The sequence below is a fragment of the Xyrauchen texanus genome, chromosome 50 (assembly GCF_025860055.1).
Source record: "Xyrauchen texanus isolate HMW12.3.18 chromosome 50, RBS_HiC_50CHRs, whole genome shotgun sequence".
Lineage (NCBI taxonomy): Eukaryota > Metazoa > Chordata > Actinopteri > Cypriniformes > Catostomidae > Xyrauchen > Xyrauchen texanus.
In genome coordinates this window covers 11,464,400-11,479,670 of record NC_068325.1, presented here as the reverse complement: position 1 = coordinate 11,479,670, position 15,271 = coordinate 11,464,400, and the positions used below count along the sequence as shown (strand labels likewise).

The 15,271-nt window shown below is 38.6% G+C and overlaps 1 protein-coding gene across 1 annotated transcript; it reads left to right on the top strand.

Moving 5' to 3' along the window:
* Positions 1-63: 63 nt before the first annotated feature.
* On the top strand, positions 64-15,138 carry ubxn6 (UBX domain protein 6). The gene is made up of 11 exons (XM_052124245.1): positions 64-257; positions 810-961; positions 4,132-4,196; positions 4,277-4,405; positions 4,477-4,574; positions 4,666-4,741; positions 4,825-4,909; positions 7,103-7,322; positions 7,421-7,551; positions 8,507-8,655; positions 14,222-15,138. The coding sequence occupies exons 1-11, from the start codon at positions 175-177 to the stop codon at positions 14,345-14,347; spliced, it is 1,314 nt and encodes a 437-aa protein (XP_051980205.1). The 5' UTR covers positions 64-174; the 3' UTR covers positions 14,348-15,138.
* Positions 15,139-15,271: the final 133 nt, after the last annotated feature.

Sequence of the window (15,271 nt, the reverse complement as noted above, 5' to 3'; positions counted from 1 at the left end):
CTCCACTCCGCTTGATGTCACTTAAAGTCAACATTTGACGTCACGATCGCTTTATGATCATATTTCCGGTCCAGAACTGTCCTCTTCTCGCTGTAAACACATCGCTTGGGTGGTACTGTGACAAATTGTTAACTGCATATTATTGTACATATTGCTCTGTATCATTAGCTAAGAATGAAGAAGTTTTTTGAGGAAATCAAGAAGGATGTAAAATTCAAGTCAGCAGGGCCAGGGAAGAAACTTACAGACGACACAGGGTAAATTATCAGCTGTGTAATGAGACATGGTTTATGGCAACTATGATCAGATTATGATGCAATTAATCGCATTTCGTCTTTTTAAATGATAAACACTGACTGTCCTCCCAATGGAAATCAACATTCTAGATGACATTTCTAGGGTCCTGTTTTCAGACCTACTTATGTACGAGGCAATTGCATGCAATCATTGAATACAGTTTTACAAACCAAATATGAAAGTTAGCTTCATTTTTACACCTATAGGAGTACAGATTGCATTTCAAGCCGGTTAAAATCTGAAGTTGACTGGTCTGACATAGTGTATAGTATGTGCGAAAAATGCTTGACATCTGCATCAAGATTTTAAAGATTCAACCATGATGTTCTTTCCATCTGGACATGAAATCACTATATAATCACCTATAAGTTGATCCATATGTCTATAATTAGCTCTATGTTAGTCATATTGGAGTTGTTTATGCCTTGACGCTGAAGTTTGCAGTTATGTTATTAGTTACATCAATAATTTTAACCACAAATATGTGTAGGTGACCTCTCGTTTTTAAACAGGTCCAAACCTCAGGCCCCACAGGCTGCTCGTTCAGTGCCCAAAAAGGCCCCCACTGAGGGTGCTCAAAGGGCAGGAGCCGCCGCCCTGGCCAGAATCGAGCAACAGCCCCGGCCGAAAGTGCTAACATCCCAGGATGCAATAAGGAACCAAGGTAAACAATGCACATCTATTCAAAGCCATGTGCTCTGTGTTCGCACCATCAGTATGTTAAAGTGGCTTACACTGACACCTAGTGGCCTGGATGCTGCATCATTCAAACAGTAGTTTTCAGTTACAGATGCCATTGTAAACATTTACTATGAGCAGGAAACCAGGATTAATTTAATCCATGAATGAACGTGTCCAATAACAAGGAAGTTATTGAGATGAAGCAAGAAGTATTGGACTGGTCATGTGATTCTGACATGGCTGCCCCCATGAGGCAGGACACAGTACCAGGGGGGGTACTGTGATCAGTCTGTTATAGCTCCAAAATTCCACCGACCGTGTGCAAGTTATATACAGTCAAGTGGAGTGCTGTCCAACCTGGGGGGTCTATGAGTGGGGGCCAGGCTTCTGTCATCCTCGGGGCCCCCCGTCTAGCTTCATGTAGAATAAAAGAGCATTTGTAATGTTACTGATATGACTGAACTCTTCATCTCACACGAGTGCGAGACATCTTAAATGCAGTTATATTTAATGCGTTATAGCTTTATTAAAGTTCAAATAATACAGAAGCAGATCATGTTAATAACTATAAACTCAGAAACTGGCATTTCTCTGTGTGGTCGGTGCCTCTTCTATGAGTTGCGCGAATGTCCCGATCTAGGGGGAGAGAATGAAACTGCACCCGGCTGAGAGAGACTGTGCCTCGGGGACGATTAATGCAGCTAGATTAGAACGCGATGGCTCGCGACTTATTTAATCATAATATATTTCACTGTGCATTTCTTATCGTGAAGAAAAATGGCAATATGTAGCTTTATTAATATGAGAGCACTTTGCATATTAGTTTGGAAATTGTTTTTTATTCATTCTATTGTATGCTTGTTTATTTAGGTTTTGTTTTAGTACTTGGTAAAAACTTAAAGTAGAAGTTGAAGCAAATCTTATATAAGTGTTCAGAAATACTTTAAGCATACATTGTACAGTTTTGTTATAATTCAAAAATAATATATTTAACTTGAAGTGTTGGTCAATGGCATATTTTTGTTCTTAGTTCAGCTGTTAATTTGTTAACTTTGTTAATAAAAGAGTGTTGTTCAGTAACCTGTTTTTGTGTTTTGCTTTGGTACCGAAAATGGCATCGAGTACCATGAAATTTCACTGGTATTTGTATCGACTACTGAAATTTTGGTACCGTGACAACACTAGTGCAGTGTGCAAGTGTGACAGTTATTTTGAGGGCACGAGGTGTCAAGCAATTGTGAAAATTCAAGCACACATTTGCAGCAAATATTAAATACAAATGCAAACATTAAAAGAAATTATAAAAATGTATTAAGCCTACAAACAGGTGAAAGCACTGTAAATCTATATCTGAAAGTTTTATGATAGGCTACACTCTTATGATAGGCTTATTTTGTGTGCATATATTTTAACATAATGTGGAGAACATAATTATTTAGTTAAATTACTTGTGCAGAATTAGCTAAATGCAGTGGAATAAATAGCAAGAGTAAGTCTTTATACATTTCTAGAAGAGGAAAAAGGATTTACAAGTATTTAAACCTCTATGGAGCATTTCAACTGTATGGGAATAAAGGGTAAACCATGCAGTTACCTTAATTGGTTTAAGAGACGCACAGACGTGCTCCGCTATAAAATCATCACTTCTCTGGTCAGGAATTCAACATTGCACTCAGGTTTGTTCCTTATTCCTTCTGTGTAAATGATGTGAAACATTTGGTGTTGATGTGTTAACAGAAATGTAAAAAAGTGGAATATGAGTATGATATTATATCTTACTCTTGACAAGATTAGATTTCTGAGAGGCTTACAATTAACGAAGACTGAAACCGAGTTGAGACCGCAACCATCCGATGAACTTGAAATCACACAATGTGCATTTTCATTCATTAGGTTTACACTGAAGTAATATTGGCTTTACAGACTCATCATTGCTTTGTAATTTTGATTTGTTTATTTAAAATATTGCTTAATGCCTGTGTTAGTTGGATGAACAGTCTTCCGAATAATAGCAAAAATATTCGGATTAATTCGTTATTAGTTTTGAAGTCATTATTCTTGCCTTTCCGAATAAGGTATTCAGCTTCGGGCACATCCCTATTCTGAATACTCCCCCTTCTGTCATTGATCACAAACCGATAGTTCTGTCCACCACTCGCGGTATTGGTCATTTAAAATGTTTTATTACAACACAGTGCACAGTGCATAATAACAGTTCAAATGAATGCACAGATTAATAGAACATTATATTCATTGCATCCTCTTAAATATTTATACACTGTGTATCATATCAAACGTTCAGAAAAAGCATTAGGGTTACTTTTTCGGAAAAACATTCAGTAAATGACAATTTTTACCTGCTCTGAAATGCCTGTCCGTTATCCTCACCTTGAAAAAACAACTGATCATTTCTGTGGATGCCTGCAATGTTTTCACTGAATCCACATATGACTTATTTTTCATGTTTTCTAAATACATACAAATGTTTTGTGTAGGTACCAGATCTACAGACCAAAATTAACCTGTTGTCAGCCATTGACTTGTCTTGTGAGACATAAAGTTTTATTCCTGCAGGGGGTGCTTGATGCTCTGAAAACCGAATCATCCATGCATCTGCATTTAAATTTCAGAACGTTTCATATCCCTTTGAAGACATTGGATATTACATTGGGTATTTATTTTTAATAACAACTGATAATTGCAAGGATTCATACCTGTGAATGGAAATCTGCCTCTGCATTATCTATAAAAAAAAAAATTAAATCCTCATCCAGCAATAATAGTGATTGGCCTATCCTGGCCAGCTTTACACTACAACACTAGTTGGGCGATACCAACTAGTACGATGGAGGGGTACTTCAGTTTTATGTTTGATGACAGAGTCATAGTCATGCAATTGCAAGGTATCTCATGCTAAATGATTTTTAGCATTGATAAAAAAATATATTAACAAGGACAAATGCATGATGATGCATCATCCCTTCACATCACCCAATTCTATACCAGTGCTATGGCTGTTACATAGACAGGTGTGATATTTCATCGCACCTATTTAAGTGATATATGAAAGATAATAGAGTTGGTTTCTGCATGTCATTTCATTAAAAAATCACTGGCAGCTCCTTTAAGTTAATGGTTTCTTTTGTATTTCAGTTAAGCGTGAACTTGAAGCAGAGGCAGCTGCAACAGCGGCTGGTCAAAAGAATGCAGATTTCGAGGCAAGTCACACATTTTTACTTGTGGTGGTGTTGGCCCACCCTTAAAAGGCATAGCTCATCCAAAAATGTACCTTTTCAAGGGCTCCAGTGTTCCACAGAAAGATCCATCTTATTTCTCAGTGTCAGGAGTGTATTTCATCTGTCCTCTCACTGGAAAAACCATAACAAAGAGTGAGAGAGAGTCACACATCAAGGAGGCCATTCTGATGGTGAGATTATTTACTACAGTCAGATTCTTCAAGGTGTGCACAATTTACTAAAGATGGTTCTTTCTTCACAGTGGTTTTCAGAGGATGCAGTGGAAGCCTCCATTATGATGATTCACACCTTTAATAAAGATAAAGAGAAAGTAAAGGCTGCCATGGACATCATCTGCAAGTAAGGGGTGTTTAATTTGTTACTTGATGTTTGGGAAACAATCATATCTTGAAGACTGAATAATGTTTAACTCAATACCAATAATGTGCAGGTACATTGATAACATTTGTAAGAATCTAACTGAAGAAAAGTATCGGAAGATCAGAATCAGCAACAAAGTGTTTCAGGTAAGAGAACGCTTTTATTGTTAGGACAAATACAGCAATTATTAAGAACAATGAACTCATGTCTAGCTATTTTACCCTCAAAGGAGAAGGTTAGCAGAATCGAGGGAACTCGGGAGTACCTGCAGGCCTTGGGATTTGAGAGCACCATGCTTCCAGTAGATGGAGAAGGTATCATTACAGAGAGTCACTTACAATGGAAGTGAATGGGGCCAGTCCACAAATGTTAAAATAAACATAGTTTCCAAATTATAGCCACAAGATGTAAACAATATTCATATTAACATGATTTTCATTGCAGAGTTTACTAACATTATGTCATCATATTACAATATTACAACAAAGTTGTTATATTGGATATAGCTTTACACAGATAAGGTTGGAATGCAATTTTTTCCCCCACTAAAATCATGTTAGCAAGTATAATGTATATGTTTTGTAGCTATTTTAACATTTATGAACTGGCCCCATTCACTTCCATTGTAAGTGATGTCAATCAATGTTATGCCACAAGTGCTGTCAGTTGAGCCTAATGGTGTGTCCTCCTGGGAAGTTTGTACTTATGAGGTCGGAAATTGTAAATGCAACTTGATATGTGTTCAAGTGACTTAAGTCAGAAAAAACAGACCAGTTTTGCAATTTATGTATTTTTTTCTCTCTTTTTCACTTACTGGTGCAGACAGGATCAATGCAACAAAATTATTAGCAAAGCCACACATTAATTGTGTAATTAATGCTTATCTATCTATTTTATCATTCTTGTGCGGCCACATATAATGATGGGAAATGTAATTATGTTGCAAATGCTTGTTGCTGCATTAACCAGCTAAATGAGTCTTTCTCTCTGGCAAGTTTGATCATTATTTGTCATTAACAGTACGAAACATGCATACAAATGAAACTGCGCAGTCAAAATCCCCAAGTAAAACCGAATTATTACAATAACAATTGGCCCGCTATGATCCTTTATTGACAAAATCTAGTGTTTCCCACTCATAATTACGACTTCGTGGTGGCGTTCATGTGTGTTCAACTCATAAATACGATAATTACGACATGACTTTAATGCACTGAAGCCCAAAGTATACTTCGGTCACATGGGAACGCTAGGCATCTGCGTACAGGACATGTGACACATATTTCGTCATCAGCTGAGTGCTTGATCACTGAACGTGTGTGGCCCGATTTATTGTGAAGGATAATGGCCCAAGCACCACGTCACGCAAGTACGCAGACGTGAGCACTTCGCCAACGCATGCCCAATGCACAGTCCCCTTGTACATGCATTACGCGTGATCTTGCATCGCTCTGGCGGTTACAAACCTCAGACCACAAGGGGGAAAAATATTTTTTTAGGTGCCACGAAACTGGTGGACTGGTGGACTGGTGGAGTCAACATGTCGACTGTTGTGGAGTGTGTGCTTTTGTATTTGCTGAAAAGATGACAGAAAATATGTTTGTATAATCTAACTTGTTTGGCAAGATTCTTCTCAAATTGCTGCTCCGCCATGACAGTTGTTGGTTGAAAAAGAAAATCCGCTGTTGCGCCTCTTGCGGCAACGCTGAGAATACAGCACGTACTTGCATTAGGTTCTGAATTGCGCACTGACACATTTCACAATGCACCGACACGTGAAATCGAGCTTGCATCTGCATTCACGTTATTATGTAGAGTATGTTTGGGCCTTAAAGCTGCAGGCTGTGCTGCAAAAAGGGTCCGGAGCTCCAAACCACAAGCAAAGATATAGGGAGCCCCTAATCTAACCCTTTCCCTAACCCTAAATATGTGTGGAAGTGATGCCCCCTTTTGGAGTAACCCCACCATCTTTTGGAGATTCCGCCCCCATTTGGAGATCTCCGGCCTGCAGCTATTCCTACTTGGATTTTTCTTACCTTGCATACTCAGAACATGCAGTATGCGTCTGGCATTTTTTGCGGTAATTAGTGAGTCCTCAAGGTTTCAAAACTCAACAGTTGAGTTGTTGCTGTCATGAAGAAGCGCTAGAAGTTGTAATCGCTGCCAAATAACAGGAGACGAATATGGAAACAACTACAGTGGATGTTTACGTTAAGATCTTGTGTGCGAGCATTTGTATAACTCAAGTCTGAAGGAATATAAAGACATCTTAATGAGTCTAATCCCCTGAAGAGTAATGGTCCAGTGTCTCATAGCAGTTGTAGCATGCATGTGCCTGTGTATGCGTGCACAGTCAAATGAAGTTCAACTGTTCGCTGACGCTAAGCGTTCGCATCAAAACAGAAGTATACTTTGGGCTTAAGTTGTTTTGAACCTGGAACATTTCTCTGTGTCTCTTCTTTCCTGATATCATACCTTAACAAACTTCATACCTCAAATTCTCATAGAAAGGACTGAGGAGTACTTGGTGTTGCCGCAGCAGGAACCAGAGGCTCTGGAGCAGATGAAGGTTCATTTGGAATGTCTGCAGAAGGGGGAGCCAATTAGAGCGAAACTGGACCGTCAACCACAGGTCTTCAGACCCTCTCAGCACGCAACAAACTTTGAGCTGCCCCCTGACTTCTACAATATGACCGCAGAGGAACTGAAGAGAGAACAGCAACTTAAGTGAGGAAACACTTAACGTATTCACGCTAATAAAACCTACAAAGCTCCAAAAAGTTTAAGAAGTTACACAATGTTTTTTATAATCTTCCCTAATTCAGGAGTGAAATGGTGGAGAGAAATGCTGTGCTTCGAACAAAAGCCATGCGAGAAAAGGAGGAGCAGAGAGAGAGAAAAAAATACAACTATGCCCTTCTGAGAGTGCGGTTACCAGATGGAAATATACTCCAGGGTTGGCAGTTTCTTTATTTAATGAGTTCACACTGTCACTCTAGGACATCCAAAATACCGAACGCATTCAAATGAAGCAGGTTTTGGAGAAAATTAATGTGTAGTGGTTGATTATTTTGGCTTATGGTGCTGTGATTTCTTTTTGGAATAGCACACACTTAAATATCTCTATTAGCTATAACCTATTGTTTTTTAGGTGCTCTACAAAATGTTTGATGTAATAGAGCACAACAGTGCATCCCCACTTTTTCTGCCGTCTTGGATCCAGATGTATTTTTCCCATAGGGATTTCATAAAGTTTTAAGCCATTAATCAAATCAACCAGCTCCGAGGTAAATTACAATATTATAACCTTCGATTTAAAGCAAAAAAGTATTTGAAAATCGATCAAAGAGGCAATGGTACAAGACTGTGTACTTAACGTCTTTAATGAGGGAATGAACTGCAATATGTTGAAGCATTGTGATTGATGCAATCCATTTAAAAATGATGGAAAAATATAAAACTATTCATTTAAATTGTTTATAAATAATATATACAAGTAGTTTGATAGTGTAGGAAGACCGGCTTGATTGGATCATGCAAGTAGGCGGTCTCTGCAGAGCTCTTTTGGTGTGCTTTGTTTGCGTGATTCTCTGGTGGATTTTCCCCCTCTGGATCACAGGTAGAGTTGTTCTTCTCAAGGAATTTAACACAATTGTTTTTTAATGAAGTTAAAATGAGACCGACTGATGGCTTAAACCATCGATTAACAACCTCGTTACTCAAGGTAGGTCTGTCTTTAAAGGCTTATTAGTTATCATTAAAAATGAATGTATCTATGGAGAAAATAAATGTATTTTTTACTTTCGGAATCGGACTGTTGTGCTCTGTGATTTTAGAAATCGTTTAAAATATTATACCAAATAATAACTTTATTATTTATTATAATTAATTTTACCAATTATGCTCTGCAGGCACTTTCTTGGCGTGGGAGAGGGTGGCAGCATTGTACCAGTTTGTGCGTGATTCACTGGAGAACGGCTGGCAGCCCTTTGAGCTGGTTGCACCAGGAGGACAAAAACTGAAGGATGATGAGGAGTTAGCCCTGAACGAGTGTAGCCTGGTAGGTATTGAGCAAAAGCATTTGTCAAAATATGAAGTGTTTCTCAAGTATAGTTGAACTGTTCTCCAAACAGTAAAGCTCTCAGAAAATTTTGGACTTTCCATAGTTGAAGACTGCATGAAACAGCATATACGATGGATTTAACCCATGTATTTTGTGTTGGGTGAGGCTTAATTCAGTTCATTCAGATTTAATACACTGGTGGTGGTGTAGTGGTCTAAGCACATAACTGGTAATCTGGTAATCAGAAGGACACTGGTTCGATCCCCACAGCCACCACCATTGTGTCCTTGAGCAAGGCACTTAACTCCAGGTTGCTCCAGGGGGATTGTCCCTGTAATAAGTGCTCTGTAAGTCGCTTTGGATAAAAGCGTCTGCCAAATGCATAAATGTAAATGCCATGCGAGGAGCAGACGGGTGAGCGACGAGCTCTGTGCACTTTCTAGTTTTTATATAATAAAATAATAAAAAATAATGTTATAATCCGGTGAGATTCGATACACCTAGTTACATATGTGGTCTGTGTGGTAAACATGGCAAAGCAGTCAAAATCCTTGGGCTCTGGAGAGATAAAAAGACACTCGATTTGGATGGCACAGCGGGAGAAGAAATCTAGTGTCAACTGTCCAGCATGTCTGTGATGCTGACGAAGGTTGTTGCTGACTTGGAAGATCTCGCTGTAATACGTTGATCGATTACAGCGATGGAGAGTTGGTTACAAGAGTGGCAGATGTTGAGAAATGGATCGATTATCTGTCGTCATCAGAAAGGGAATTATCCACTCATGACCAAAATGGAAGTGGGAAAGATTTTGGAAAAATTGGAAGATCTTGAAAATAGGAGCTGAAGAAGTAATGTACGGATTGTTGGAAATCTGTTATATTGTTGGACTCTTCCAGAGTCTGCTCGACATAACAGGCCATAATCTGAAAATTGAGCAAGCTCACAGAGTCCCGGCTCGAAGATCGGCTGAGGGAAACAGGCCCAATCAATTCTGGCCAAATTTGTTTGATCATCTGATAAAGATCTTGTGTTGCGCAAGGCGAGGAGCAAAGACATTTTTTCTTGCAAGAATCACAATATTTTGTTGTTCCCGGACTTTGCGAATTCGACGAGAGAAACGTGATCGATTCATGGAGTGTGAGAAATTCTTGCATCAACGTAAGATGTACTGATGTTTCTGGACTGAGAATAGATGCGAAGGATGGTCACAAAGTATTTACATGTCCCAAACAAGCACTGTCCTTAATAAATACATTGGAAGAAAGCCATTTGGTGTTTCTTATGTGAGTGATGAACATACACTTGATTGTCTGAGGAAGCTGGGCGCCATTTTAGTTTCTGTTTGTGTTGGCTCCGCATAGTGGCTGGAGTTTGTTTTGTGGAATAACATTTGTCCTTCAAGAAACTTTTGCATTGTCGGAGGATCGCTTTTGCACTGGGGTTCCCGGCCAGATTGAGAGTGGATGCTAGGGATGGCCACAAAATATCTACATGCCCACACAAAGGATGTCTTTTATAAATTTTACAGACTAAGTCGTGTATTTTTTCATGCGGCCTCCAGGTGAATTTGACTCTTCACCATCCGAGGAACAAACGCCTGTTTTGTTTCTTTTTGTGCTGGTTCTGCCTAGCGGCTGGAGTTTTATTTGTGGAATAGAACTGCTTCGGGACAGTTGTGGAGGAATCTGATGTTCCTTGTGCTTTTGCCTCCTGTTTGCTGGAGTTTGTTTTGTGAAGTATTCATGGGGTACATTGGAATGATTACATCATCTGCTGCACTCATTAACAGCCGGCTCACTGAACAATTGTTTGTTTGTCCGAGGAAACTGAACGGCTTTATATCGGCTGGAATTTGTTTTGTGGAGGAACACACCTTCAAGAGAGTTCTGTGAATGAATGTACAAGTTCTTTGTGTTTATTCTGCCTATTGGCTGGGGTTTGTTTTACAGAGTATTTTCTGTTATGTAATTTTGCCTCGCAGAATTTGTGCAGAAGCACCAGACTTGAGCAATCAAATGGCAGAGTTGTCGCAGAGGCTCTTGTAGTTGTACAGGGACCTTTTGAGTTCGAGGGATTGGCGCTGGTTGGTGCTGTCGTGTGATTGTTGCACTAATGTGGGAATGTGGTCTGTATAATCTTGTTTTTGACACAATTTATTTGGTCTATTATATAAAAATGTCAAATGTTAATATGATTAGATTGTCTCTCTCCAGATGGAATGTGAATGGGTTGGGGCACCCCATAAAAAGAAAGAAGGTTATTTCTTTTCTTAAACGTAAGAAATATGACATAGTGTTTTTTTCAAGAAACTCCTATTTCCCCGCAAGTAGCTGAAAAAGTAGGGAAGATATGGGATGGACATGTCATTACATTGACAACATCTACAATTCAAATTCTCAAACAGATTAATGATAAATTAGGAAGAGTCATTATTGTTTTGCTGAAATTCAGGGGCAAAGGCTTTTTTATAGATCTGGAAGGGATGTTGCAAATCGTTGGCACCCCTCATGATATAATATTGGGAGGAAACTTTAATCTGTTAATGGACCCAGTCCATGATCATAGTAAAGCAAAATTGTGTCAGCCTCCTAGAGCAACATTGATGCTTCACAAGATGTGTAAAATTCTTGGTCTTTCAGATATTTAGAGACTTTTGAACCCATCTGGTAGGGACTATACTTTCTTTTCATCAGTCCATAAGATTTATTCTAGAATTTTTATATATATATATATATATATATATATATATATATATATATATATATATATATATATATAAATATATATCTCTAAGTCCCTCATTTCATCTGTTGTTGATTGCTCAATTGGAAACATTTTAGTCTGACATCACGCCCCGGTGATTTTAGAGGTGTTGCCATATATGGAGAAAAAAAAAACATATAGTTGGCATGTTGATGTATCCCTTTTGCAAAATCCTGATTTCCAACAAATGTTAAAGACTGAAATCAATGTCTATATGTAACTGGAACTCATTATCCTCTGCGGGTGTGGCTTGGGAGGCACTTAAGGCAGTTTTTAGGGGTCAGATCATACAGTTTGCCTCATTCTTCAAAAAAATCCAAAGCATGAGAACTCGTGGAGTTGGAAGGAAATATTAAAAGTGCCGAGACAGAGCTGAAGCTGCAAATGTTCTGATGGCCTCAGAGAATTGACCCGATTGAAATAAAGATATAATAATATTTTGTCACGGAAAGTGGAGTTTTGGTTATTCAGGGCAAGACAGTCATACTTTGAGTCAGGGGACAAAGCAGGAAAACTTTTGGGTAGATATATAACACAGATCATAACACAAGCCCGGATCAGTCTGATTCTTAAAAAGGACAAAGATCCAAGCGAGATCCCTGATCCAGCTAGATGTAAAATATTTGTCAAAAATTCTGGCTAACCGATTAAGTTATGACATCTCCTATACATATAGATCAGGTGGGGTTTATTCGGGGCTGCAGCTCTTCTGATAACATTAGGCGTTTCATCAATATCATGTGGTTAGTAGTGAATGATCAGTATTAGGTCGCTGCCATCTCAATTTATGCTGAAAAGGCGTTAATATGGTAGAATGATTTTCTTTTAAAGATTTTGTAAAGGTATGGGCTTCGGAGTACATTTATTGGTTGGATTAAGTTACTTTATAGACACCCTGTAGCGGCAGTACAAACAAATGGATTAATTTCAGGTATTTTACTCTGGATAGGGGCACTTGGCAGGGTTGTCCTCTTTCAGCATTATTGTTCTTACCTTGGAACCATTAGCCGTGATAAGAAAGGAGGATGATTTTCCGGGGTGGTGGCGGGAGGTGTGGCGCATAACCTTCGGCTTTACGCAGATTATGTTTTATTATTCGTCTCTGAACCTACCAGATCTATGCCTTGCCTCCACAGAATTATTAATTCCTTTTCCAATTCTCAGGATACGAAGTCATTTGGTCTAACTCCGAAGCTTTGGCTCTGACAGCGTACTCTCCAGTAATGGCCTTCCAGCCGGGTGCCTTCCATTGCCCCAAACAGTGTATTATGTATTTGTGTATTTTATTCTCAGCAAATTTGTGTGATTTAGTTAGTTAATTTTGACCCCTTAATAAAAAGGTTTTCGAGCAATGTGAACAGGTGTGCTTCATTACAATTATCGATGATTGGGAAGGTTAATGTTATTAAAATGAGCTGTATTCCAAAATTAAACCACCTGCTACAGTCACTCCTTATAGATGTTCCCCTCTCTTATTTCAAGCAATTTGATAGCATAGCACATTCTTTCATTTGGAATGGTAAACATCCCAGACTACGTTTCAACAAATTACATAGGCCGATTGACAAATGTGGGCTAGGCCTACCCAAGATTTTGTTTTATGATTTTGTTCGGTCTCAGGCAGTTGGTTCATTGGTTGCTTCCACCTGAAAGAGGCCCTCCCTGGTTACCTATTGAACAGGAAGTCATTGCCCCTATTTCACCATTGCAAAACCTTTCTATCAAACTAACCAGAGAAGTTAAGTGACACCATGTTATTTCACATTTGTACGTGATTTGGACAAGAGTGGCCCGAGTATTTAATTTGGACATTTATTTAAATGTTACCTCAAGCATATGGCTGAACCCCAAATTATGTATCGACAAGTTGACTTCTATCGACTTCTGTTGGTCAGAGTGGATTATTAGGGGGGTTACTACACTCTGTATGTCCTGTATGAGAGTGGAGAGTTGAGATCTTTTGCGAATTTGGGTCATCATTTTGGGTTTCGCGGATCTCAGTTTATAGGTATTTACAGCTGCACCACATGCTCTGTACTATTTTTATGAGGAGCACACACCCCCTTAAAACGGCAGATGCTTTTTGGAAAAGTTCATGAGGTATCAGTGTATTACTCTGCTAGTTCAGAGTCTGGGGGATGGAGTTTCAACTTCGCTGAAGAGATTATGGGAGAAAGATTTGGACTTGGTATTGGAGGAAGGAGTGTGGGCTAAGATTCTATAAAATGTGAAGTTTGTATCTAGAGATGAAAGGGTGCACCTTATGCAGTTCAAGATTATACATAGATTCTATTGGACCCCCTCTAGACTGTATAGGCTTGGTCTTAAAGACACTCCCATCTGCTGGTGATGCCAATCGGAGGATGGAGATACAAACCATGTTTTTTGGGGTTGCGCTAAGATCCAAGGGTTTTGGTTGAGGGTTCAGGATATTTAGTGTTCTTGGAGGGTTATCGGGTGGAGAGAGAGGGGTAGATGTCAGTTTGTGTATTCCCCCTTTTTTCCATCTATTAGTTGTTTGGTTTTTGTTTTCCTTTATATGTGTTTAAGACTACAAGGATGTTTGTTGAGGGTCGGGAGGAAGGGGGGTGGTAGTGGGTGTTAAATGTCGATTTTGTTAATAACGTTTGTTTTTCTGTTTTAATACAAATAAAAATGTAATATTGGTTAGTATTATTATTCTTCCCTGCCACACGTCCATTATTACATCAAAGTAATTTATTTTTGTTTTCTTCAGAATAAGATCAGGAACCCATTTAAGAAATAAGGTCAATTTTTACTTCATTTTTCCATATTCCAGGCTCCAGCAGCTCTGTTGACCTTCTCGTGGGATGCTGCAGTACAGGCTGATATCACTGCTGCAGGAGGAAAGACTACAGTTCTGATTAAACCAGCACTATTAAAGAACATTAAGACCCTCTGCTGAACATTTTATGTTGCTGTTCCTGCCTGCATTCTCTTGCCAATCCTAGAGAGTCCCTGTCTCATCTTCCAAAAACCCTCTTCTGGAGATTCCATAATCCCAACACTGTTTCACAAGATGAACTTGATGCATTGGTTGCATCCATGAATTAGGTGGATTTAAATGGTGCTATTATAAACTGTAGTATCATAAACATCAAAGTACCTTGCTATCAGTGATGTGTTGTTGGGAGCACTAGCACCTTACAGGCCATGTTCAAACAATTTGTCATCCTATAATAATGCTTTGTTGCTTAATGTCTGGCCTCCTTAGAAAGAAGACTGTTGAAATGTCATATTTGCTACATCTCAGATCGGAACTGGCATGTGTTCAAAGATGAAACAGTTATAATGCAGCAAATTAAAAGCACTTTTTTTTAGATACTGCTGATGAAAAAAATGCTAAAGTCTACCATAAATTCTTATTCTGACATCAGAAGCACTGTATTTGGAATTTATCTAACATGAGCACTACAGATCGGCTTTTGTGTAGTAAAGAACCTTCGTTTTCCACTTAACAAAAATGAAGGGACATGCTAATGTTTTAACAGAACTTAAGCTCTGGCTCTTAACACAAATAAACATCCACTTTTCAATTGTCACAATATCATATATAATGTGATATATAAACTTAATAACTAGTTTGTAAAATGTTCCTTTATTAAACTGTATAAAATATACAGTGTTGTATTTTACATATATGCTTGTAGAATTCCAAATGTTCTGTGGCTTTTGATGTAATTTATGAAATAAAACGCTTTGTCAGATGAGATAACGACTGTACATGAAAGCACAACAAAACAGCTTTACTGTGCTGGAAAAGTATCGCGTAGTATGATCAAATTCCAAATCTTGTAAACAGCATATCCAAGTTGTTCATCATTCTTTT